This window comes from Seriola aureovittata, chromosome 11 (assembly GCF_021018895.1).
Source record: "Seriola aureovittata isolate HTS-2021-v1 ecotype China chromosome 11, ASM2101889v1, whole genome shotgun sequence".
Classification (NCBI taxonomy): Eukaryota; Metazoa; Chordata; class Actinopteri; order Carangiformes; family Carangidae; genus Seriola; species Seriola aureovittata.
Window position 1 is genome coordinate 1128920 of NC_079374.1, and position 27764 is coordinate 1156683.

Consider the following 27764-nt stretch of genomic DNA (forward strand, 5'->3'; position numbering starts at 1 on the left):
TATAAAATTTCCATCTATTTGGATTACAGTTTTAATATAAACAAACTAATAAACTTAATGTGATGCATATTTGTCAGTCAAACATAAATGAAACAAGTAAGAATGAGATTTATGTAATGGTACTAATAAACCCAATGTGATTTAAATACACAATAACCAGGTTTACTTATTCATCAATAAATCCAATTTGTTTTAATTTCATTAGAACCGAGTTTATGTATTCAATATTAATAAAGCCTATCCATTTTGAATTCATAACTAGGCTTATGCAATAAGCCTAATTCACTCAGAATGCATCAAATCTATGTACTGTTTAATAAACCCAATGTATTTTAATAATTATTTTTTAATCAGATATTTCCAATTGTTAAATCTTTCTATGTGTTCACCCCATACATACGACAATATGTAACTACAATACCTAAAAAGTCAGACCTCCTTGTTTCACATTTGAACAATTTATTAACGCTTCTCAAAGTGGCAGGTTTGGGCATCGCAAAAAGGAAGCAACACCACTTCCATTCAACAGCATGATACACTGACCTAACGGCAGCCACAAAAAGTGGAGGCAGCAAGCATACTTGTACACAGTACCAGTACTCATACACACGTGTGTGCAAAAAAAAACAAACAAATCATAAGAGAGATAATGCCCTCTTGGAAAATTTCAATAAAAATATTGTTAAAAGAAAAACCCTCTTAACCTCTTAAGGTTAAGAAAGCGCTCGATTTTCAAACATTTACTTGTTTTGCCACAATCAACCTTTTTGTTCTAAGAAATGCAAACATTTTTAAAGCTCATTTAAGGGAACTCTGGACTTCTGCACTCTGAATCGATTTTGAAATTAGGATCCAAAATATTAATTACAAGGCTCAGGTGAACAGCCATGCCTCATTGGCTTTAACACTTTGACACAAAGAATATATACTGTAAACAGAGCTCAAGAACTGTGCCTAACAATTGTTACTTGAGGTAGACAGGTAAATCAATCATTATAACTGTAATGCTGACAGTAGACTAACATTTCAAGGAATCCTTAACATCCACCACATTGCCATAAGGCTCAGTGGTTGAGTGGCTTTGCACCATCACACTATCAAGCATGTTTAATTACAGGAGCAGGAATATAAAAAGGCATATTCTGCAGCAAAAATATAACAATCAAGAACAGTGAAAAACACCAGTTGAACTTTCTACATAGACAAAGTTCACTCAAACAAGTACCGAATTTTGCAGCAAGTCGACCACTGATATATATTTTCCAGATCGAAATATCAGTGTATCTGGCCAATTGCTCAATCACTGGAGCATCTTCATTTTCAGTGCTTGGACTTTTGGTGAAAGCTTGGCCGTGTCCAGTTCCATCAAGACTTTCTGAAACACTTGAGGTCCTTAGGGTAGCTGAAGTTAAGTGCATAAATCAGTCCTAAAAGCATCACACATCCAAGGGTGACACTTTTTAGGTTTTGCAGAACTTCCACGCCTTCAAGTATAACGCCAACATCTGCAAAAGGCTCATCTCCAGGGCGGGCACCCTCCGCCCGAATGACGTAGATGCCCATTGTTGTCTGTTCAACCTTCGGCTCAGCCTCTAAATTCACTGTCCTGGAGGATGAAAAAAAGAGAATAATGAGCTGTGTCCCAATGCCGGTCACATTGTGTTCAGAATTTTTTAAAGAACACTGTTTTGCAAACTCTGACGTTACAGATATGTAGAATCATTCAAGTGCAAAATAAATTCAAAAGTTACAAATATGAGATCAGCATAATGTTTAGTGTTTCATGATTCTGATTCATATTTTCCATACATTGTACTCAGGGTTTTCCGTGCATAGAGTATTTGGTGGCAGCTGCCACCATCAAATTTGTTACCGCCACCAACTCGCGGCTCAATGTTTTTAAATTCCATCAATCGTTTCCTGTCAGGATCTGTCATTTGTAGCTGCAGTTTCCCGCAACCCGCCAGAAGTGGAGCCAGCCATGTCTAATTAACGATATGAGTTAACGTTATCAGGTTTGCAGATATGGCGAAGTGAAAGTTAAGCGCATATTTTGACGAGATGTAGTAAATTTGTCAGATGTGAAAGACACACAGCTCAGCGAGTCAAGCAGAGGGTATTCATTCAGGCGCCAAAGTTAAAGTTGGGAGTGTAAACAATGTTAACATTATTTTAAAGTAAGAGAATGAGAGGTCCAGGGATCTGTTAGTTATTGTTCTAAGATGTTGAACAAAGCACTTTAAAAAAAACAAATGAATAAGCTTTAAAATAATACTTGTTTCAATCATTTAATTATAACTCCATAATAAAATAGACTGCTAGTAAAACATTTGCTTGAGCCAGTTGAAGGCAAAGTACAGGTGTGAGTGTGAGCCCACGATCAGGCACCACCACCTCATTTTAAGCCAGGAAAAACCCTGAACCCTGGTACTGCAAACTGTTTTCTACTTTACCAGTGTCACTTACAGCTGACACGTTTCTCATTTGGCTCAATCATGCTCCACACTGATGGCTGCATAGTTTAATGTTTCAGTGCACACTAACCACACATGGGCAAAGCTAGACTGTGATGCCTATGAGACAATTAACATAACTACCAATGCAAATACATCCATAACACATTTATAATATAAAGAGAGTAAGCTGACGTACACTTACCCCGTATAGACACTTAGACTCCTCAGGACAGTCACGCTTAATGTTTATGTCTTCATTCTGAAACAAGCATACCAACAAGATCCCAAAGAAAATTACATTAGTCAATGCATTGATTTTCAGTTTAAGTAATGCTGAATTTTAAGTTTATTAAGTAATATTTTAAGATTAGAGAAGCCAGGGCTGTACTTGCTGGACCCCTCCCTAGACATGTCCTAATGACTTTGATATAGTCACTCATTATCTCAAATATAATGTATGATATGATGTACATTTTCTGATTGTGCAATAAATACTTTGAATGAGAGAATTGTATGTCGTATGTGTGTATTAAGCTGCTTTAATACAAAGATCACTGAAGGTCTCAAAGAATCAGAATATGAATTCACAACCCCATGCTACATGAAATTACTGTAGGTCTGCAAATCTGTTTAACTTTTAGAAAAGGGAGGAGGAAGAAGAATTCCAGCAGCTTGTTGCTTGACAAAAAGACACATAAAAACACATTTACATCAGCTGTCGGTGCCATCATGGTGCGGATTTTCTTTCCTGCAGATCCTCCTTTGGCACGGAAAACCTTCATCAGGTCATCAGTGTATCTGTCCAGTTGTCCAATAAATGTTGATATCAGAGGAACAGTTGTAATATGCATGAACTCCAAGTTGATCTGAAAGAGGAGAAAAGACAGGATATACTTTATTTTAAACAAGATGTATAACACTGAAAGCAATCTGTGTAAAGATCTCCATGCAATATATTATACAATCTATGAGAAACTTCCAAATACCATATGCACACATAGTTTGAGATCACTGAGATATGACACTACAGAATATGAATCAAGAATCACTAAAATCTGTTCCTCTAATCAAGGAAAAGTGCGGGAAGCAGCATTTTACCGCCTCCCCAACCCCATGTCGAACAGCTTTCATTCTGTCCTCCGTGCTCTGCCTTCTCAGCTCTGCTGTCTGTGTGTGTGTGTGTGTGTGTGTGTGTGTGTGTGTACGCGCGCGCACGCGACGCTACAAAACGCCGATTAACTCCGCCATCAGTTCTTTAAATTATTAATAATGAACCTGCGTGCAATAAAATGGGCTACGCATATTTTAATAATAGTAACTGTAGGGAAATGTAAAGTTAAAAGTTAGCTGATATTTATTAGCACCGTGCGCGAGTTAGCTAGTGGGCTACACGAAAATGTCTGCAATGATGGATTTGATAATCAATATAATGATATTAGTGTAATACGATATCAACTGCACTAATAAAACATACATGCACACTGATAACTGGCAGATTAAATAAGATGAGTGTAGCTGTAACTTACCGGTCACAAGGAAACAACTGCTCCGAGATGACAAGATGGCGGAGAGAACTCTGACGTCATTTCCTCTTCTACACGATTCCATTTCACAAAATTTATATGTAAACCAATCTCATACATTTTAACTGATTGAATCTTACTTGTTCCACAGCCGGACATATTTAAACCATGTTCATACGTTTTAACTGATTAAATGTAATTGTTTTCACAATCAACAGATTTATGCTGATTCTAAGGAATTTGAATAAATACATTTTTTAAAATATGCTTATTTGAATAAAATGAAATAGATGCAAATACTTAATAATAAACTATGCCATGATTCATTTTTGAGTGTACAAACCATAGTATGACATTTACCATACTATCTCTTATTGACATACTTTATCATGAATTTGTTTGTCACAGTATCGTACAGCAGTATAGAGTGTTATCAATATATTATAGTGACAATAAGGTGTAGTACGAGTATATCATAACATTGTTCTAGGAAAATAATAAATAAATAATAATAACATTCATAAAGACACATAAGTCTGTGAGTACAACTACACAGTGTCAGGCTCAGGACACAAAGGTTGAACCCAAAAGCTCGACCAGAGAGGCAGTTAACAATCAGGCAGTTTATTGATCTAAATCAATGAATCCTGACGACAGCGTTCCAGAAAAACTGGCAAGCCCAAAGGAAACAGGCGAGGAATCCACTGAGAGACGTGGTCAGGGTCGAAACACAGACAGGCAGAAGAAGGCAACGGTACCTACAGTGAAAGGGCAGATCTCAGTAAACGGGTGATAAAACCGGCCTCGCTACTGTGTTGCAGTAACATGTTCTGTATTTTACGGACTGCCTCCCTGTTTGTTTGACATGTCAGTAATCCTGGCTCAGTCTCGTGGAAGAGAACATCCACAGTCATGATGACGTGCCGATACGTTTCAGACCAGTTTCTCACAGAGGTTGAGTAGTCGACATCTCGGGTGTGATGCATCAGCACCAGAATGACTTTTTCAACATCTGCTGACATCAGAAGGAAGGAGAGAAATAAGAGAAGGAGGAACCTGCAGAGGAGGACGCTCTCTTTTTTAAAAACAGACTTCAGGTTTTTCAGCTCATTTAGTCAGACTGTGAATTATTATGTAGAGAACTGAAGTACTTTCTTAGATCTACAGAGAAATGTTCATATCACTGACAAATCAACAAGAAACTGTAACACAATTAGCACAATATGACTGAGCTGTAAACAGGTGTGTGTGTTACCTGACACCTGAGTCATGGCAGCTTCCACATCTGAACCAACACGAGAGTTGATTGGACAGAAGAGAACAACCACGTGGCAATCGTTCCTGCTTGTCCTCTGCACATGAAGCTGCACAGGTGTTTCCACTTGGTTCATCAGAGCTTCACCAGCACCAAAGGTTTCCCCTGTAGTGACTGTGTGGACCTTCACTGTCCTCCATCCTACAAAACACAGGAGGAAAAACAGTGAACGGAGCAGAAGGATGGAGACAGTGTTCTTCAGATTTACATCAGCTGAGACTCACTCACCTCCACGACCAGACTCTGGAGACTTCTTCTGTATTTCTGAAGAGAAACAGAAACCACCATTCAGGAGTTCTTATTATTTTACATTGGTGCATATGTTTAATAACCACCTGAGGAAGAATTAACTGCCTCAACAGAAATGTGACATGTGAGCATTTACACACCTGGGTTAGGCTTTCTCATGTGTTTACGGAGACAGTCGTAGAAGTCTTTGAGATCTTTGTTATGAGAGCATTCCTGATAATACTTCAACAAAGTTTCAGCAGCTGCAGAGAAAGAATATAACTTGAGAGAATATCAGAATTAGAGATTTATTAACACACAAACAATTAACCACTGATCAGTTTGTACATACCAGAATGGAGCTCAGGTGGAACCTTAAAGGACTTAAGTTCCTGCAGAGCTTTGTCCATGTCTGACATCTGAGACATAAAAACAAAGAATGCAGTGTAACACACACATACACACAAAGACACAGACAGACACACACACAAAACAAAGACACACACACACACACACACAGACACACACACACACACACACACACACACACAAAGACACACACACACACACACACACGCAGACACACACACACACAAAGACACAGACACACACACAGACACACACACACACACACAAAGACACAGACACAGACAGACACAGACACACACACACACACAAAGACACAGACACACACACACACACAAAGACACAGACACACACAAAGACACAGACATACACACACACAAAGACACACACACACAAAGACACAGACACACACACACACACACACACACACACACACACAAAGACACACACACACACAGACACACACACACACAAAGACACAGACACACACACACACACACAAAGACACACACACACACACACACACACACAGACACAGACACACACAAAGACACAGACACACACACACACACACAAAAAGACACAGACACACAGACACAGACACACAGACACAGACACAGACACAGACACACACACACACACACACACACACACACAAAAAGACACAGACACAGACACACACACACACACACACACACACACACAAAAAGACACACAAAAAGACACAGACACACAGACACAGACACACAGACACAGACACACAGACACAGACACACAGACACAGACACAGACACACACAAAGACACACACACACACACACACACACACAAAAAGACACAGACACACACACACACACACACAAAAAGACACAGACACACAGACACAGACACACAGACACAGACACAGACACACACACACACACACACACACACAAAAAGACACAGACACAGACACAGACACACACACACACACACACACACACAAAAAGACACAGACACAGACACAGACACAGACACACACACACACAAAAAGACACAGACACACAGACACAGACACACAGACACAGACACACAGACACAGACACAGACACACACAAAGACACACACACACACACACACACACACACACAAAAAGACACAGACACACACACACACACACACACACACACACACACACACACACACACACACACACACACACACACACACAGAGTGAGTTCAGGTAAATGTGTGGTTCTGTTTTATCTGTTTTTTGGAAGAAATTATTGTTGAACATTATCAGAGACCGATCACAACAGCACCTCAGCCTCTGTAACGGCCCGACCACCATTAAGGTTAAAACACATCTGATTGTGTTCTTCAGATGATCGATCCATTATTGTTTATTGAAACCTAGAGATCGACCTTTGCTCTTTGCAAAAAGGCAACTCAAAATGTTTTACAGAAAAACATTAAAGGCTTTAAAGACACAAAGGAATGTAAAACATGTATTCAGATTTAAAAACAGTGAAATAAAAAAAGCTTTTAAATTAAGATTTCATTGCTTGTAAACTTTGTAGAACATGATATTAACAATATTAAATCTTTCTAAAATACTTTTGTTCTTTATTTTTTGCTTCCAGCTGTTTATAGATGCTTCTTTCTTTTAAATATCAAATGACTGTAGCGCTTTACAAAAATTATACAATTTATAAAATATATAACATCTTATCATTTATGTTAAATATATATACAGTACCAATCAAAGGTTTGGAGGTGTGTCCACACCTTTGACTGCGTTTACAGAGAAGCTATTGTAACGAAGTTCCACTTAAAACTAATTCGTTTTATTATTAAAACATGGCTGTTTCGCTGTGATCAAAGACGTATCAAGTCTATAAAGAAACATCAGTTAAACTGTTTAAAAAGTGTTAATTTGTTGACGGTCCCTAAATGAAACCGCTGTTAAGAGCGAGTTGTCGGACGCCAGTTAACCGTGATCTTAGAGCCAACACTGGGTGAAACGGAATAAGAAGACGCGGCTGATCCGGATCGAATGTCCAACATCAGACTAAAGTCACCGCGGTGACGCTGCGTTCTCATCCATGGTCCTAATACTCCTTCATACATGATCAATACTTATATTTAATATAAATAACTGGCCTCAAACAGACTCTCTATTAAACTGGATCCTTACCTTCACTGTGGTGCAGCAGGACCAGAGAGGAAGGATGAGTGAGGCAGCAGAAGAGAGGGAGCTCTTTTATACAGCAGCCTCTTTCACTTTCACTTTTCTAATAAACCATGTGGTTTATAAGAAGTCCAGCAGTGTTGTTATGACCACACCCGTGGCTTTGTATCAATTTCACCCACTAATGGACTCACCACCCACTTCCTGTTATAATCCCTCTTATCTAGATTTCACAGTAACACTCAACGATTTCAACAAACACAAAGTCAAATTTGACATTTCACTTGATTTGTGTTGTGAGGAAACAGTCGAAAACTACAAAGTCCCCTGAGATCAAATGGTAGGAAAAATATTGGTATGGAAATATAAACTGTTCTAACAGATTATTAAACTGTTCTAACGGATTATTAAACTGTTCTAACACATTATTAAACTGTTCTAACACATTATTAAACTGTTCTAACACATTATTAAAATGTTCTAACTGATTATTAAAATGTTCTAACGGATTATTAAACTGTTCTAACGGATTATTAAACTGTTCTAACACATTATTAAAATGTTCTAACGGATTATTAAACTGTTCTAATAGATTATTAATCTGTTCTAATAGATTATTAAACTGTTCTAATAGATTATTAAACTGTTCTAACACATTATTAAAATGTTCTAACGGATTATTAAACTGTTCTAACGGATTATTAAAATGTTCTAACACATTATTAAAATGTTCTAACGGATTATTAAACTGTTCTAACGGATTATTAAACTGTTCTAACACATTATTAAAATGTTCTAACGGATTATTAAACTGTTCTAACACATTATTAAAATGTTCTAACGGATTATTAAACTGTTCTAATAGATTATTAATCTGTTCTAATAGATTATTAAACTGTTCTAATAGATTATTAAACTGTTCTAACACATTATTAAACTGTTCTAACGGATTATTAAACTGTTCTAACGGATTATTAAACTGTTCTAACGGATTATTAAAATGTTCTAACACATTATTAAAATGTTCTAACGGATTATTAAACTGTTTTAATGGATATTAAACTTACTAAGTACGAGTCACCAACTGCACTGCCCATCTGTGATGCACAATGATGTGAAGTGTGCAGAGACACTTGCTGTGAACCATTTCAGTGTCGGTCCATTGGTGTGTAAATGTCGTTTATCTGTATTTAGCCTCCACAGTCGTGGATCACTGGAACTGCTCACTGTGTGCCAAAGCACTTTTAAATCCAGATAAGCGACATAATGTCTGGGAGTGGTGTGTTAGTGTGTGTGTGTGTGTGTGTGTGTGAGGTAAAGATAAAAGACTCACAAGAAATCTGAGAAACTGGTGGTCTAAACCACATGGTTCATGAGAGTGAAAGTGAATCTAACAAAAAGCAGCTGTATAAAAGGACCACGTTCTCTTTCAGCAGGATAACTGGATGCTCCTCTCTGCTGTGGCACCTCCCCAGTAAAGGTAGGAACTCTCTACCATGTTTATTATCACGTTACTCTAAGAGACAGACTGTGGTGATTGATCAATGTAAAACTGTATTTTATGTATGGAGGGTTAAATATGAAAAAAATCTGATTTATTAAATTAAATATGTAATTTTAATTGTTTTTATGTCCATATGCAGTTCTCCGTTTCTAGCCATGGGAAGTGGTGACTCAAGTAAGTAATATGATCCACCTGCAGAGGACAGTTCAAACTTTCCTCATGATAATTAGTTTTTCTCTGTTGTATGAGCAGTAGGGGCGAAGTCTAATGTTATTTCATCAGATGCAGAAATGTTGATTTGGATGTGTTAAATGTAGATGCACTTTCACCTTAACTGTAACACTCTGTTTTCTCCTGTTTAATACATTAGAAGAGAAGTAAATGTTGTAAAACATCGTCAGTGTGAGTCTATAAAACACATTCTGCAATATTTGTTGTAACCATGGAGTTTGAACTAGTTCTGATCATGATTGGTTTTAATCAGCGCTCAACTGTAAATCAGGACGTCACAGAGGGTGAGGAGTCACAGGGAAACATCCAGAGTGTCTGGAGCACATTGGACAACGCCTTAACACAACTGTCATCACAAACAGAGCATTGTTTGTTGGCATTTAACAATCATCACTCAGGGTCAGCTCTCTCTCTCTCTCTCTCATTGACCGTCCCTCCTCCCCTCGGTCTGGGGATCACAACAGTGGGGGGAAGGAAACCGGCTAAGTGTCTGTCTGTGGATCTCCTCCGCTCCAGCTCAGAACAATGGAGGCGCAGCGACTCTCAGCTCTGTCCATAGATCAGACACAACAGCTCAACAACAGCCACATCCTGTATCTCGGCCAATAATGTTGTTTTACAATTTTTACAAGCGATTTACGAATAACTTCAGACAGAACAGATAAATATCTACAGATTTTGATTGTGACAAAGGAGGTCCCAGATCCTGGTCCTCTTGCACAAATGAAACTTTTCATTTCAGGGAAAAAATAAATGTGTTCTTCTACTTCCTCAAATGATTCTGTCTGTTTTACTGTCTAGGACCTTCACCCCCACCATCCCGTCCGTACAGTAAGTTATCAAATCAACAAACATTAATTCTGTTCATCATTAACAGGTTGACGTGTCTTTATACCTTCATGGTATATGCCTTCTGCTGTTGCTGCTGTAGTGTGGTGCCCTGCGGCTCCCAGTCCAAAATAAAGAACACATACAATCACTACCTGTTTGAGTGTGAGTGTGAGTGTGTGTGTGCCAGTCAATTCAAGTCAATTTTATTTATTAAGACCTAAATCATAAGTTATCTCAGTGCACTTTTCATATAGAGCAGACTTATACTGTACTCTGTAATATTGTGTGTTTTTCTATTTCTGTTAATGTTTGGTTTTATTACCTGGAAAAAAGTCTTCTTCTACTTCCTCAAATGATTGTCTCTGTTTTACTCTCTAGAAACTCCTACTCCACCTCCTTCTCCCAGTAAGTCATCAATTCAATGGTAGAACATTATTCACAGTTTGACATGTCCTTGCATAACGTTCAAAATACTCACAACTAACATTTAATTACTTCTAATACTATTTTCTTGTCAGCTTTTAGAGATCCATGGAGAAATGTATCTTGGGGGTGAGTACATGTAAATTGTCCACATGGTGACACTGTAGCTTTGATGCGTTCCTCAGCTTGACGACACTGAACTGAAATATCTCGACATCTATTGGATGGATTGTGATGAAATGTGGTTCACACATTCATGGTCCCCTCACGGTGAACTGTCATAACGTGGTGATCCTCTGACTTTTCCTCTAGCGCCACCATCAGGTCTTATTGTGATGTGTCCACTACTTTGGTTTCTGATCACATACCTGCAGAAATAATCATATTCCCATCAGCCTCAGCTGTATGCCGTGTTTACAGCTAATTAGTAAACGTGAGCATGCTAACAAGCTAAACTACGGTGGTGAACAGGATAGAGACTATTTCTGCTGAACATCAACATGATGGCCGTGTCACTGTGAACTTGGTACCATGCTAAACTTAGCATTTAGCTCAGAGCACAGCTGTGCCTCTATGCAGCCTCACAGAGCTGCTAGCATGGCTGCTAGCATGGCTGCAGTCTGGTTAAAACTTCATCTTTGTCTTATTTTAACAGACATAACGAAGAGGATCTTAAGTATTTGAAGGATTATCAACCTGAAATTGCTGATGTCAGACACCTCAGAGTTTTGCTCTATGGGCCCGTTGGTGCTGGAAAGTCCAGCTTCATCAACTCTGTCAGCAACGTCTTAGTAGGGAGAATGACCCAATCAGCTGGAGTCAGTGCAACCACCTCTGACCAAAGTCATACCAAGAAGGTAAGTAAACCCACTGAAAACACTGGGTTACTCATTTCTGCACTTCACATTAACATTTGACACACTGAGGATTCTTGAAATGAGACCAATTCTCCACTTGGTATTAACATGCAGTCTGTTCCTCAATCACTTTGCATTTACGCCTCGTTAGTTAATTACATGCTTCATCTTTCAGTAACACACTTTCAACATTACATGTACCTCGATATACTTACATATAGTTCTTAAAATCACAGCGAGCTCATAAATGCCATGACCTGTACATGTATTAGACATGGGTAAATTGAAAACCCCAGTGTCAACACTACAAAGACTGGTGTTGTTCTGGGTATCAATAATAACAACAGTAAGAGTTCACCTGCCTAACATTTTGCAATCACTCACTGAATATGACAATGTATGTAGAAGCACATTAAGGACGCATTAAACCCCAAATTATGATTGTAAAGCTGTAGCAGCTTTTAATTATAAAAAGAAAAACTGTTGGTATCAATATCAGTGACACTGGCCTTCATATAATTTGGTTTTGGATCTGAAACTAAACTTCATCTTATTGCTCGGCTTCTACTCGGCATTTACACCTGTGTTTTTCCTTCATTCCCAGAAACAGATCACATTAGTACCAGTTGGAAATAGACTCTCAGAGACAGACCAGTTGGAATAACAAGTTGTACGATTTAAGCATGACTTTTATTGTCATGCCATTTCACCAAACTATGAGACTTTGTCCATATAATTTTCAGTTGAGGAGCAACTTTGCTCCTTAGACTAATAAAGTCCATCCTGTCCATTCTGGTTGCATGTTAACTTAAATGTTTTCAATGATTCAACAGGGCCGTGATGAGAACTAAAAACAAGACCATTGTCATTACTTCTTCACATTTTATCCACATGTCTTTCAGTATGAAACCCATAAAATCCAGAAAGGAAGCAGAGGGAACTTTTACCCTGTTGTCTTCAATGACATCATGGGTCTGGAGGAGAAGACTGGAGGAGGAGTCAGGGCGGACGACATCAAACTGGCCATGAAGGGACACGTGAAGGAGGGATACAAGGTACAACTGTCACACTGTTACCTTTGTTCAGTAAAACAGGTGCTTAGTGATCTGTTTTTCATTGAGCTGTAACTAAGATCCTCCATCCATCCATTAGCTATACTGCTTATCCTTATGGGGTGCAGGACCTCCCAGCTGACACTGGGCGAGGGCGGGGTACACCCTATACAGGTCGCCAGTCTTTCACAGGGCTGACAAAGAGACAAACATATAGTCACTCACACATTCACACCTATGGGCACTTTTTTATAGTTGCCAATTAAACTAATGTGCATGTCTTTGGACTGTGGGAGGAAGCCGGAGAACCTGGAGAGAAACCACTTAGACACTAGGGCTGGGTTGAAACAAGTCATTCTCTGATTTAAATTGATCTTCAGTTGAATACTCCGATATTGATTCATAAAGAGATCGATCTTTTAATATACTGTATGTCTTTTAAACTCTGCTATGGAAGTGTGAAGCTGTCACAAAGAGATCTGGTCAGGTGAGTATAGGTAGAGCTGCCAGAGCAGCTGGAACGACGCTCTGCAACTATTTTTTCTCAAAGTGATTAAGTAAAATATCCAGTTTTATATCCAGTCATTTTCCAACTTATAAAGTTCAAATACACTGGTATATAGACATAAAGAAACATTAAGTTAATGTTTTTTTAGCATTTAAAACAAGATTAACAAGACACAAAACAGGACCGATTTTTAAGTGCTTGAAGATCCGATCATCACGTGTGTCATGTAAAGAGCTAAGAAAAACAAATCAAATGGTCAAAGTTTTCAATTTGACATTGAAGGTGTATTGATTGATTTCCAAACAGGCAAGAAAACATTCCACCTTAAAAGATGGCGGTAGCTGCCAGTAAGAGGTGAGGTCAATGAAGTCAGCAGCAAGTCTAAAGACAGATGAGTGGCTGCATTTCAGACTTAAAAACTGTGAAGACAGTGAAGAGCAAAAGCAAAGCTGTATGTGAGATGTTTAGAGGAAGCTGTGTATAGCTGTTCATACACAGTGTAGCCGATGCACATTAACAACACATTTTACATCTATTATTTCTTGAGATGTGTCTAAACTCTTGGTCGTGTTAAATAGACAGTGCATTAATGTAACTGCTCCGGGTCCATTCGTAATGTAAACATTAATGTTTTTACCCAGCCCCAGCAGACTCAGGGACATTTACACAGTCATTAATTGTTCCTTGTAACATACAGGACTTTAGCAGTGAGTGACTGAGTTCAGACTGAGGTAAAGATACACAGGTTCATTAAACTCCAACAATAATAATCATTAGCAAAGCATCAGCTGCAGCTTCTCATGTTAGCCATCAGCCTGAGAGGGAAGAAAGACTGAGGTCCAGACCTCGGGGGCATCATAGCTGGCTATGGGAGTGCCTCCAAACAGTTTGGTTCACAGTAGATATGAACCTTTTTGTTCATAGTACAGACCGTATATGTTCATGAGCCATTATTTATTTGGATTTTTACATTATTTTCCAGTTCAATCCAGCGTCTTCGTTGTCCAGTGGTGATCCAGGCTACAACCCTTCACCCTCTCTAGATGACAGAGTTCATGTTCTGGTTTGCCTCCATAATGCTAATATAACAAAAATGGAGGAATTGCCTCTGATGAAGATGAAGGAAATCAGAGAGGCAGCCAGCGACTTGGGTAAGAGCAAAGAAGAAGAGGATTAACCACTAAATCAGATCTTTTGCAATATGACTGAGAAAAATCCTGGATTTTTACTTTCAGGCAGAATGAAGGAAGTTCACTCTCAGCCATGACACTTCAACAGTGAAATTAAAATTCCTGAAAGACTATTGATTCAGTGAACTCAGGCAAAATTATTATGCAAATGTTGAGTATGTACAGGCTACAATCCAGCTAATACTGGATATATGATGCTCGCACCATTATAGGAATGAGTTTTAAATTGAAACACATGATTGGTAGTTAAGAATTAATGTTTCTAGTCAGCAATCACCTTAAAACCAATCACCTGTGGTTAATACTCTGTTGTCTGTGGCTGAGAAGAACTGTGTAGTTTAGTCCCGCCTCCCACCTGTTCAGTGTCGACACGCAACACAAGAGCTGACCTGTCTGCACCTGCACAAGTGTGGAGAGTGAGCACTAGTTCAGCATCATGGATGAACACAGGAACAGAACATTATTAAAAAGAATCTACTGACAATGCTTCATAACAAGCCATAGGTATTCATCCAAAGCATATGCTATTGAAACTTAATTTTTTCCTTTGTTAAAGAAAATGCACTTTAATTTTGCCTGCATGCTGTTTATATTTTATGTTTGTTTCAGAAAGAAGTAGGCTACTTTATTTTACATCCTGAGCAGAACTTGTCGAAATTTCCATCTAAAATCACAATCCTTCTTCTCTGAGTCATAACTCAGTCAAACCTGAACACAGACATGATACATCACACTTTTAGATTCACTGTGAATCACAAACACTTCTAGGGGATAACATCAGTTGTTGTGTCAATGGCAAATAACACATCCAAAAACCCTATTAACTGCAGAACCTGGATGAGAATCCTCATGTTTTTAAGTTTTCTTCAGTATCAGTGATCCAGTGACAGTTGACTGTACATCCATAGCTACACTGCAAACAGGAGCTGATCACAGCTGATTGAGAATAGTTTTAATGGGGATTATTTCCTAAAATGTAAACATGTAGGTAAAAACTACAATTATCGCCTCGTGGTTGTATGCCTGCGACAACCAGCCAAGTTACATGATCCAGTGCTGAGGAAGCCGGCAGAGGTGGTGGAGAGAAGGAGGCAAGGGGAACCCACAGACATCACCAGTGGGAGACCAGCACCCACGCTTCTCTTGTCAGGAGCAGAGTGGAGGATGGAGGTGGACCAGGGCAGGCAGCTACATTTTCCATTAGAGACCTGCAGCACCACACTGTGACAGAACATGGTGCTCTGGGCGATGGACATAAAATCAATGCTGCTGGTTGAGCTGACTGTGCCATGGGAAGAGGGGATGGAGGCAGCCCTTTAGAGGAAGAAAGAGAAGTACGCAGACTTGGTGGCAGAGTGCAGGGAAGGCAGATGAAGCATGAGACTTTGCCCAGTGCAGATCAGCACAAGGGGTTTTGTGGGAAGCTCAACAACACACCTACTCCGAGACCTAGCTACACAAAGCCACAAAGCCACACTGCCACAGAGGCAGAGAAGGCAAACTTCTGACTATGGATAAAGAGACAGGAAGAGACATGGGGAGCCAGCGACTGAGACAAATTATCTGCTTCGAACTCTAATCAGTTCATCCTTAAGTCCAAGTGAATGTTTCTGCCAAGTTTTTAGAAATTCCCTCAAGGTGTTACTGAGATATTCATGAGAGTGGGACAGACAGACGTTCTGAAAACATTATGCCTCCCGCACTGGCTGTCGCCAGCATGGAGGTATAAAAAAGGGGCTTGCGTTGTAGCCTGTAGCATAAAGACCACACTACACCTGAAAGAACTGATTCATGTTGGAGATGGATTTTTGGGCATAAATATGAATGAACTGAGTTCAACAAGTTAGTAGAAGTTAGACTTTTTGCAGCAGGCCTCTTTTCTTGAACACCCCTCATGTGTTGAGTGCTGTGTTAGAATCTTTGGACAAAATCAAACTGCCGCAGAAATATCAACTTATAATTAATTAACCTCTGTATGTGCAGGAATTCCCCAACTGGCTATTGTCACCAAAGTTGATGAGGCCTGTGGTGAAACTGAAAAGGATCTGAAGAACGTCTACAAGAGCAAGCACATAAAGAAAAAGGTAAGTTACTGTCAGTCCTCTAATGAGTACAATAAGTTCAGCTGTGATATAATTTAGCTTTACAATCTACTTTAGAATATGAGCTAAAAACCCTGTGGCTGTCAGCACTGAACTGAACTTTTGTTTCCTTCAAACTTAGATGAAAGATTTCAGCTCATCACTGGGGATTCCAATGAACTGCATCTTTCCTGTGAAGAACTACAGTGAAGAAATCTCCACTGATGAGAATATCAACACTCTGATCCTGAGCGCTCTGAGGCTGATAGTCGACTTCGGAGACGACTTTATCACGAGTTGTGATAAATAGAAGTATTTGTGTGTTGTACCTTCACTTATATTACAGCTCCACTTAAAGAAAACACAGCACAGTTCATAATAAAATGACTGTATCAGAAATTTAGCTTAGTCCTAATAATCAGCAACAATATAATCAGACAAATATAAAATAATATAAACAAGTTAATCTAATTGATTTCTGATCATGATGTATTGAGTATAAATAAAAAATCAAAGATAATTTGTATGTTTTTGCTTTTCTAACTTCTGAAGAAAACTGCACCATCATCTGCAAACAGCTCCTCCTCAGAGCAGGTGTTAATGTAACAGATGCTGGATTAAAATCTGACGTATAAACTGCATCCTTCGGAGGACGCAGTCTACGAGGGTGTGGCCTTTCGTAGCTGTTGTAGATCGCAAAGATATTCTGAAATGAGACGGTCAGGTCTATAGATGATTTATGCTGTGTCTCCAGCTGTACTGGCTGTTACTGTTGAGTCACAAAGTGCGGCTCATGTCGCCTAGCAACCTTAACAACACATAACTTTTTTTCACTAAAACTTGGGGTTTTAAGGCCCTTGGCTTTAACAGTCATAGCGTTAGCTGTTGAACTGAGCTGGAACACAATACTTACATTTAAAAGTGGCTCTCTGTCAGTGCTGTTTGCTTTCATTCCCGGCGCACAATGAATCTTGGGATAGGTTTGACCACGAAGGAGCCAGCCGTCTGAGCCTTCATTGCCGAGCTCTGCTGCTCTGGATCCTAGTGTTTTGTTGTTTGAATTCTTTTAGATTCAAATTTCAGCTTAACTTTAAGCAGCAGGCAATTCTTAATATATGTTCAAGGTAATAGTGACAGTTGTACCTTGTAACCCTCCTCCACATGTCCCATCGTGGCCAGTTTGATGTCGTCCACCCTGACTCCTCTTCCAGTCCCCTCCTCCAGACCCACGGTGTCCCTGTAGGTAACAGGATGGAAGTTCCCTCTGCTTTCTTCCTGGATTTTATGGCTCTCATATTGGAAAGAAGAAGTGCAGCTTTAATGACAGTGCTGCCATCTACTGACTGGAGACCTGGCACAGTTTGTAACTTGCATGATGGCCCTGATGCAGCATTGAAACTAGTTAAGTTTGTATGATATAATCACACTTGCTTTTCCATGTGGCTTTAAGCCAGAAACCTTGTGAGGCAGCGGGCTCCTCAGAAACAGACAGTGCTTTCAGCTGTCAGCTGTCACTTGGTATGCTAACATGCCTTCAATGACAGTGCTAACATGTTGATGTTAAGAAGGTATCATGTTTACAATGTTCACCTCATAAAGCTGCCAAGTGCTGGACAAATAGAAATGTTGACCTCATGTTGGCACTGGAGGAAAAGTCAGAGGATCACCAACATTAGTAGGATTAATTGCCTGAGGATCAAGAATGTCTGCACTTAATTTTGTGCCAATCCATCCATTAAATATTTAACAAGATAAGTGAGAACTGTGACCTGCTGGGGATGCTAGAGAAAAAGTCAGAGGACCACCAAAGTCTTTACAGTTCATCCTCCAGACACCATGGTCATCGGTTTTTAGTTTCACCACAATCCATCCATTAGTTATCGAGACACACCACTATCTAGACTATCTGTCCACTCTGTTACATATTGTATACACACAGTGTCTGATTCCTCTGTGGTCAGGGTGACTGGATACCTCTTTAAACCTGGTTTACCCAGCCGAGCTCTAAAATTCACCTATAAAACTCCTGTGCTGGTTTAATGTTGGTGTTTCTACTTTAGACACGTGGAGAAAGGCAGGACTGGTTTCCTGAAATCCAATTCCAGAGGTAAAGACTGGTTTTTACTTTAGTATTGTGACTAATTATCACCTCAGCTGAAGTCACAAGTAGTGCCAGTTCATGGATAGTATGCAGTTTGTGCCTGCGGCCTCAGGGTGGCAGTCTAACCATTCTGTAAAACTGATGCCTCAGACCAGAGAGCAGAGCAGGAAGGTGTTGATGAAGGTGTGGACAATGTGTATTCTGTTCACATTGTCTGATCTGGAGTCAGTCTTTATTCTAATTCACTCCATTCACATCCTACTGCTGGTTGAGTGCTGCCATTAATTTGATAGCACTAATGTTTAAAAGTCATTACATGTCAATTTTTTTTAAAACTTTAGACAGTTATGCTCCGACACACTACAATGCACATATTTGCCAATTTGTATTTTTTTGAATAGTTGAAAGAAAGTATTAACATCTTGTATTTAACTCTTTGATGTGACATGTTTTTTTTCTCTGTCTCTCTCTCTCTCTCTCTCTCTCTCTCTCTCTCTATATATATATATATATATATATATATATATATATATATATATATATATATATATATATATATATATATAGTCTCTATTACACATACACGCTGGGTGAAAAGTCAGAAATCAACAAAACATAAATGTACTGGACCTTGGTTGTCATGGTTACAGTAATAAACACACGGAGTGTACCAACAGCGGCGTACCACGCCTTTGTCACCAGTTAAAATAATCCACAGGCAACTAAGCTTATGGATCAGTGATGGGTCGGCTAGATTTAGATAAAGACCTCCATGAGGTTAGTGGACCTTTGTTTTCACGGTTACCATAATAACTAGAATAACCACCTCGCAGTTGTCTGCCTCCTCCACTCAGACTAGTTTCAGATCACATCCCTGTCATATAAAATATGAACCATTTGTGTGAAACTTTTAAATAATTGCTGTGAAGATGGCTAAAAAGTGTTTTGTGAGGTCACACTAACCTTGACCTTTGACCTTTAGCCACCAAAATCTAATCAGTTTGTCCTTGAGTCCAAGTGAATGTTTGTGCCAGACTTGAAGAAGTTCCATCTAGGTGTTACTGAGATATCGTGTCCACGGGAATGAGACGGACAGACAACCCCAAAACAATATGCCTCTGCCTCTGGCTGTCGCCGGTGTGGAGGAATATCTCCCATGAAAATCTTCCCTTGCTCCTGTTATAATTACGACGGCCACTAGGTGTCGCCTGACAATGAAACGTAACTATAGGTCCTAATAAGTTCCTGCACTGACGACATATGGGCTCGTTTTATACAGGACAGTCTCTGAAAATCAGTCACCTTATGTTTTGGTTTACAAATTGTAAATCATACTGAGGGGAATGAAGCTGTAACCTACTCTTGAATAAATGATTAAACAAACTTTATTTATATAGCACCTTCATACACACAAAGCGCTTTACAATCAGCTGCAAAAACAAAACAGGTTGAGAACGAAACACACACACGAGGAGGAGGAGAGACACTGAGTGTTACTATTTATAAAATGCCATTAACACAGTTACTTTAGACAGTTTAAAGCAGACAGCTGTTAGTTATAGGCCATATGAAAAAGATATGTTTTGAGATGTGGTTTAATACTAGCCACTGAGTCAGCGAGTCCAATATTTAAAGGCAGTCTTCCATATTTTTGGGGTATAGTGGCTATAAAGGTTTTTGTGGCGACCTTGGGGATAGTTAAACGTGCAGCTGTGGAGGATCATAGAACAACAGGGAGTCTGTGATATAAGAGCGGGCGAGGCCATTTACTGTCTTAAAAACAAGGAGAAAAACTTTAAAATCAATTCTAAAAGATACAGGGAGCCGGCTGCATCATCTCTCATGTTAGTTTTTGTTAAAAATACTGGCAGCAGCATTCAGGAGAGTCTTGGCTGCTTGTTCATGCTTTTGGAAACAAAAGCTTTTCAGCTTCTTGCTGGCGCAGTAGAGGTCTCATCTTCTCTATGTTGCACAAGTGATAAAAGGCAGTTTTGGTCACTGAATTATAATGAGCTGAAGAGCAGAATCTAAAATGGCAAAGGTTTCTTAGTTTGATTGTGTCTGTGAGATTTAGCAACTAGAAATATCTTAAGAAACAGAGAGAAAAAACTTGTATTCTCGTTCGTATTTGATCCCTGCTACATGTAAAAATATTTTTGAATACAAGCAGTAAAATTTAAGTTGTTTGTGTTGTCTGTATTCTGCTGGTAAAAGGAAAACTGAAAAAAAAGTTGTTTATTGGTTTCTCCTGCCATCATTCTCATGGTGAAATCAAACAGTTAAACGTACTCGGGCCCTGCAGGTTACAGTAGTGGTTACTGTCAGACGGATCTGAGCAGCAGACATCTGACTCCATGTTGGGATGAACCGCTGCTTTCTGCCACTTTAGACGCTGACCAGGCCGAGGTTGCTAAGCAACTGTTGTGCAGCATTGTGTTATTCTGTTGTCTTTATACAGCGACAAGATGATGCATCGCTGCTCACGAACATGACCTCATCCCCGAGCTGCTCAACATGTCCAAAGATCTTTTTAATGATGCACCATAAAGCATGTTTATTGTTAATGTTTAATAATGACATATCAGTAATGTATATGTATGCCTTTTAGTGATAAATACATGATGCAATACTGAGCATATTTTCCCAATTAATAAATACAAAGTGCTTTGTGTCTGCTGCGACTTTCAGTTCTTTAACTGATAGGGCTGTCACTTTATATTCGAAATTCAAGCAATCTTTTGAATGTAGGGGGAAAGATTGCGTGTTGAACAAACTAGATTACAAAACTTTTTTTTTTGTCTTGTGTTTTTAATCTATTCAATCTAGGGGTGGGAGATATGACGATATTAGATCATGAAGGATTACAACGTGAAGACGATCTTTCAAACTGCAGAGATCGTGGGATCGTCTAAGGCACATTCTATAAATTGCAGTTCTATGCTGATGCACCGACGCACCAGACGTATTGACGTCGTCAACCTGACCGACCAATCATAGTGAATTACGGGCAGTGACGCGCTTTCCTACCCGCCTCCTTGTTCGTGTGTGTAGCGGTAGCACATAGAGAGCGATGGCTGGAAGCCAAACGGAGTTGGTCGCTAAAAGAAATTCCACCTCCATTATATGGAATTGGTTTGGATTTTCCGCAACTGATCAATAAGCTATTTAGTGTTTTGATAAGTAAATCCTGTTTAAATGACTGTCAGTAATGTCTTTGATTGATATTTTACTTTCTGTTACTTCTTTTGCAAGAGTGCACTTTATTAGAATGTTGTTGTTATTTACCTTAAACTTTACGTTGTTTGCACATGCAGGCAAAACTGCGACTATTTGAAATGAAATCCGTTAAGAAAGGTTCTTTGGTCTAAAGTGTCTGTTTTTCTTTTTCCAATTTAAGATCGTGATAAAATCGAAAAATCATGATTTTATTTAAAAAAAATCATGATATGATATTTTTGCCATATCGCCCACCCCTAATTCAATCTATTTTTAAGACAGGTTTTTATTGCGCTTTTATCCTATTACTTTTAGTATTGCTATTAAACTTTTTTTTTTTTTTTTTAAGTCACATGTTCATTATTCTTATTTTCTAACATCCATTGGTCCCAAGACACAAAACAAGACATGCAGAGCAACAGCACCAAACCATTTTGGCAAATACTATATGCCAGCAACATGAAGCAACCACACGGCCAGCAATACTGACACAAGGCAGACATGCGGAGCAGGAATAAACTGTAGATATAAATCAAATACAGTCATCATTACCTTGATTTTCATAATATAATAAAAGATGCCGTTGCCATTAATAACTTAGTGAAATGGTAATATACACTGAACACACAAGCCATGCAACAGTTTAAGGCGACTATAGAAAAACACACTAAGTTGTTAATTAAATACTACAGCATAAAAAAAGGCTTTAATAGGATATAAACATAAAGACCGCTTATTGTGTGAGTAGACTGATTAACTAAAGTAATCTGAATTTTACAACAGCAACCTCAACAGTTAATGGACAGGACAGAGGCTGAGGGAGCTCCCCGGGTCCTGCCATCACTTTCCTCCCAGAGAAAAACACTGTATGGACCTTATGTTGTTGTGATTTATCCACGTGGTTAAATTAAAATCAGATTACCCCCTCACAGCTTTTAACTGCCCCCTCAGTTACTTTGCTCTGATCTGAACGGTTGAAACAGTTAGCTGCAGTAACGTACGGTTGAAACAGTTAGCTGCAGTAACGTACGGTTGAAACAGTTAGCTAAAGTAATGTACGGTTGAAACAGTTAGCTGCAGTAACGTACGGTTGAAACAGTTAGCTAAAGTAACGTACGGTTGAAACAGTTAGCTAAAGTAACGTACGGTTGAAACAGTTAGCTGCAGTAACGTACGGTTGAGACAGTTAGCTAAAGTAACGTACGGTTGAAACAGTTAGCTAAAGTAACTTACGGCTAGCTAAACGGCTAAAAAGTGATAGAAAATTGAACCGCTGTTTAACCGGTGACCTACCCGGTACCGGGTCTCCGCCTCGGTGTGAGCTCCGGTGCAGGTGAGGGTGGAGCGGTTGAACAGGTGAGTGTAGCTCAGCTGAACTTCCGTGGCTGCCGTTACTCTCCTCCTCCGCTACGACGTTAGCATCGTCCTCCCCAGGCTCATTGCTAATGCTAGCAGGCTGAGTTTTGGAAACAGTCCAGGTTGATAGTGTCATTTCTGAATCCTTTTTCCCGCCTCTCTCTTTGATCCTCCACCGCGTCATCCTCACTCGGCCCAACGGCTCTGTTGTTAAACCCTCGCGGTGATCACCTGACCTGCTCTGACTGTCTTTTTTTTCAATCTTTATTGAAAAATTCGATTATACAAACAAAGATTTTTTATTGATATATTGAAAATGTATAGGAACATAATATATAAACAAGCATAGACACAGTAAATACTTAATCAGAATAAGCATAATTATACAGTTCAAGGTAAAAGGAAAATTAAAAATCAAAATTATAATAAAGAGCATAACAATAAATTTCCAGATGTCAAATTCAAGGTATAATGTTAAACTAAAATATTATAATGTAAACAAGCATTATATGTCTTGATTGATTTTCTATTTGTCCTCCTAGAAATGGTGGATATTATTTTTATTTTCTCCTGTAATCAAAGCAAAAAAGAATGTTTTATTATTTGAAAACTTACTCTTATGGATGTGAAATTTTACATAAGAATAACAAGATTTATTAAATAAAATTCATTGTCACCTTCTGTAGTTTGGTCATGGAAACAATACATACTCCTATACATTATTACAAACTGTATGTAATAAAAGCAATCAGTTCCTCCCAAAGAGTTCTGTTACAGTCTCAAAATAAATGTGTAATAGTCTCAGTTCGAGTTTTGCAAAATGTACAACTAGGGTGCTGACTTGTAGGAAAACAGTGAAATAATACTAACAATAAAGCACAAAAAAGACAAGTTGAGATAATGAGCTATATTACTGTAAAACTATGAGAACCAATACCATAAGTTCAATTAAGTAATCATGTTATTCCTCTTTAAATAGTTAAGTTTGAGAGGCTATAGAGTCTATATATTCTAAATTCACCTAAAAATTAATCTGTGGGTGAATTTCAGATTTACTATGAATTTGGTTTCACAATTATGTGAAAAATATGTGATGATGTTTCAACCCCTCAATATTAATATTATGTTTACTTTTTTTTTTTTCTCATTCAAGTCCGAAAAGTAACTGAATGTATAAATTGGTAAAAAGATTGTTTTCAATGTCTACAAATTTTGAGAAATATATTGTTTCAAATTAATTCACAGATTCAGATTAATAATACAATATGTAATCAAGAAATAAATGACAATGTACAATAACAACTAGCAGTCTATAAAATATGCATCAAAAATGATCATCCAGTAATATAATATACATTATTCTGAAATGGCCCATTTTGCATAATGAGTACTACTTCTGGTACTTAGTATATTCTGATGCTGATACGTTTGCACTTAGCTTAACTATGAGTTCATCTTCCACCACTGTTGATAAGTACAGGCTCAGACATTTTTCTCAGGAGTCAGTGGAGACCAAAGCAGAGATAAGACAGTGAATACTGGACTTACATCAGCACCAGATACCAGCAGTAAGAGCAGTACTGGAGTACTTCATTACTTCCCTCCTCTGGTTATACTTCAGTACAGGCTTGACCTAAAGTCCCTGCAGGATCACAACTTAGTGCAACAACTTGTTTTGGATGCACCATTTGACGCCATCATTTACAGTCACACATATTGTCAACCACAGCAGCACCACAATGGCCTACATACAATTTCACATAAGAGATTTCTCACAGTAATGGCTGCCAGGTGTAATGACAAGCAGGCTGCAGTGACGAGACATGACACCGGCGGGGGATATGAAGAAATGCCTCGACACCGCAGTCGACAATGAGAACACAAAGAGCTGAGGCTAATTACAGCTGCTGTCAACAGGCTTCATTAGAGATGCAGCTCAGCTAATGGAGGGCTGCTCCCTCTGCCTCCTCACAACACTGCTGCTCCACACATTATTTATAGACCAGCAACACGTGCACACACACACACACACACACACACACACACACACACACACACACACACACACACACACATTTCCAAGTCAGGATTTTTTTGGCCAGGAGGCAGGTTAGTTGCTTGGCTGATGTTTTTTAATTAACACCAGATGGTCGGTGTTTCAGACTTCAGCTGTCTTTAAGAAAATCCCAAATCCTTTATTATCTTCATATGAATCATAACAAGGTTGAAGTCAGTACTGCAGTAAACATGGCTTTGAAATATATGAAATATACTGTATTTGTAGAAAATAAGTCATTTCTACATTTACACTCATAAAAGTCTTTAACTTTAAAAGTAATTAACTTTGGCTCCTGAGTTATCTAGTTTTAGTTTCAAGTTTTAGTTATCAGATTTTTGTTAAAAAGTAAAGGTATTTTAGTCAAATTAAATGAATTTAGTTCAAAGAACTGGTTCTTCAGAGAACATCACCGACAGTCAAACAGGTCAAACAGATAAATCAGCTTCTGATCAACATATATTATTATTCGCTGAAGTCTGTGGCTGTGTCCCAATTCGAATAACGGAAGCTCCAAAAGGCGCTTTGTGATGCAACGGTAAGAGTGGGAACAGCTGCTGATGCACAGCGAAAATCCTCCGTGGCTGCGGAGGTTCAGCCTTCGTGGTTCTACGGCGGCTTCAAAGGGCCAAACCTTCGTGCACCGCAGCCTCTAAAAGATGCTTTCCCTAAATTGGGACAAAGCTTGTGAGTCTGCAGGTCCTTGACTTTGACTTGAAACAATAATAATTCATGACCAAAAAATGTAAACGTTTTCATTGTTGAAATTAATTCAGGATAAATGGAAATTTTTATTTACAATACTTAAACAGAGAGACAATAAAAGGTGTGTCTGAGCCCCAGTGGAAAACATTGAGATCAATTTACTGAACTCTATTTTACGACAGAGGAAGACTTATTTACATCCTCTGTGTGACCAGTTTAGGAGGAGAAAGTTAATCAGACCTCTGTAGGATATAATATTCTGTTTGTTTGTCCAACAGAGAGAGGACAGGGAGCTGGAAGTAATTACAGGCCTGAGGAATCATCATCCACGTCTGACAGCTGCTTCCTCTTTCTTCTCTTTTTGTATTTGATGTTGCTTTAAACACAAGAACAACAGAAGCTCAGAGAGAGAGAGAGAGAGAGAGAGGACAGGGGAGATAAATGGAAAGGGAGGGACTGTGAGAGACAGATAGAGGACAGAAACACTGAGGAGGAAAAGCAGAAGTGCTGAATTCAGACGTCAAATTTAAATGGGCTTATTATTATTATGTAAAATTATAGTATTAATAAAATACTAGCTATATGTGACATAAATGAGTGCAAAGACATCTTTTAATTTATATATAAATCAGCTTCCAGATTAACAAAGAAAAACATCTGCCTACCACCTGACAGACATAGTGCAGATGGTGAAAGCAAAAGAAATCTTTGGGCCACATGCTTGTTTTCTTCTGGCCCAATATACGCCCAGTTCCACGGCCCGAATCTGGTCCATATACACGATGATTGTAAGATGCTACTTTCACATCTGGACCAATTCTAGCACACACACAATCAGACAAAAGAATTGTGAACAAAAGTCTGTAAAATGACAGAAATCATCTGTGAATTAACAGCCAAATCATCATGCCAATGATAATGAATTACATTTATTTCTCATTTTTGTAAAGAAAAATTACTGTATTATTTATACAGTATTTTTTCTGCTTTCTTAAATTACATACAAATCTGTGTAAAATGACAGTAATTATCTGTAATTAAAAATGTAGCTTGTTATTATAAAGGTTAATGTCCATACGAACAATTTAAAGATCTTCTCTGTAATTTCAGGGTGAATCTTATTAGTTTTACATTCATGTGACTTCTACATTCAAACTTTGTAATTCTGGATGAAATGTAACAAACTTTTTTTTCATCACATCAAACTTCAAACTTCAAACTTCAAACAAAAAAGTTTGAATTACTGGAATGTATCCCAGCATGCACTGGGAGGAAAGCAGGACAATGGTTTATCACACAACAGACCCCCCCCCCCCCCTCAGCTCCAAAGCCCCCCTCTTTCAGAGGTGACGTCATCACCTCCTCATTATAGGAACCTTAACAGGCAGATAGACCAATGGAGAAATGCCAGTTTTAGTTCTTCAGATCATCCCGGGGCTCTGAAGAACTATTTGTGAATAATTGGTTGATATTGTAAATTTACATCTGAATATATTAAATAAAAGTGTTATAAAGTCAATAGTGGTGTGTATGTTATTTGTAATTAAGTCTCCAACCCCACTTTAGTTGAAAGACTACATACAGAGACTTAACTGT

General features: G+C 38.7%; 2 protein-coding genes and 1 long non-coding RNA gene across 3 annotated transcripts; 1 reads left to right on the forward strand and 2 right to left on the reverse strand.

Annotated features, from left to right (window-relative positions):
- Positions 1 to 4587: 4587 nt before the first annotated feature.
- LOC130177748 (uncharacterized) lies at positions 4588 to 8125 on the reverse strand. The gene is made up of 6 exons (XM_056389682.1): positions 8064 to 8125; positions 5875 to 5941; positions 5684 to 5785; positions 5523 to 5558; positions 5235 to 5435; positions 4588 to 4994 (listed from the first exon to the last, which is right to left on the reverse strand). Exons 2-6 carry the CDS (start codon positions 5939 to 5941, stop codon positions 4738 to 4740), a joined length of 663 nt encoding a protein of 220 aa, XP_056245657.1. The 5' UTR covers positions 8064 to 8125; the 3' UTR covers positions 4588 to 4737.
- Positions 8126 to 9409: 1284 nt separating this feature from the next.
- Positions 9410 to 17254, forward strand: LOC130177747 (interferon-induced protein 44-like). The gene is made up of 10 exons (XM_056389681.1): positions 9410 to 9537; positions 9701 to 9735; positions 10594 to 10623; positions 11002 to 11028; positions 11142 to 11175; positions 11702 to 11903; positions 12806 to 12958; positions 14446 to 14614; positions 16637 to 16737; positions 16877 to 17254. The coding sequence occupies exons 2-10, from the start codon at positions 9717 to 9719 to the stop codon at positions 17042 to 17044; spliced, it is 903 nt and encodes a 300-aa protein (XP_056245656.1). The 5' UTR covers positions 9410 to 9537; positions 9701 to 9716; the 3' UTR covers positions 17045 to 17254.
- On the reverse strand, positions 14621 to 23618 carry LOC130177749 (uncharacterized). Its single transcript, XR_008829051.1, has 4 exons — positions 23345 to 23618; positions 17878 to 18024; positions 17648 to 17775; positions 14621 to 15967 (listed from the first exon to the last, which is right to left on the reverse strand). It is a non-coding gene; the product is annotated as an uncharacterized LOC130177749 (long non-coding RNA).
- Positions 23619 to 27764: the final 4146 nt, after the last annotated feature.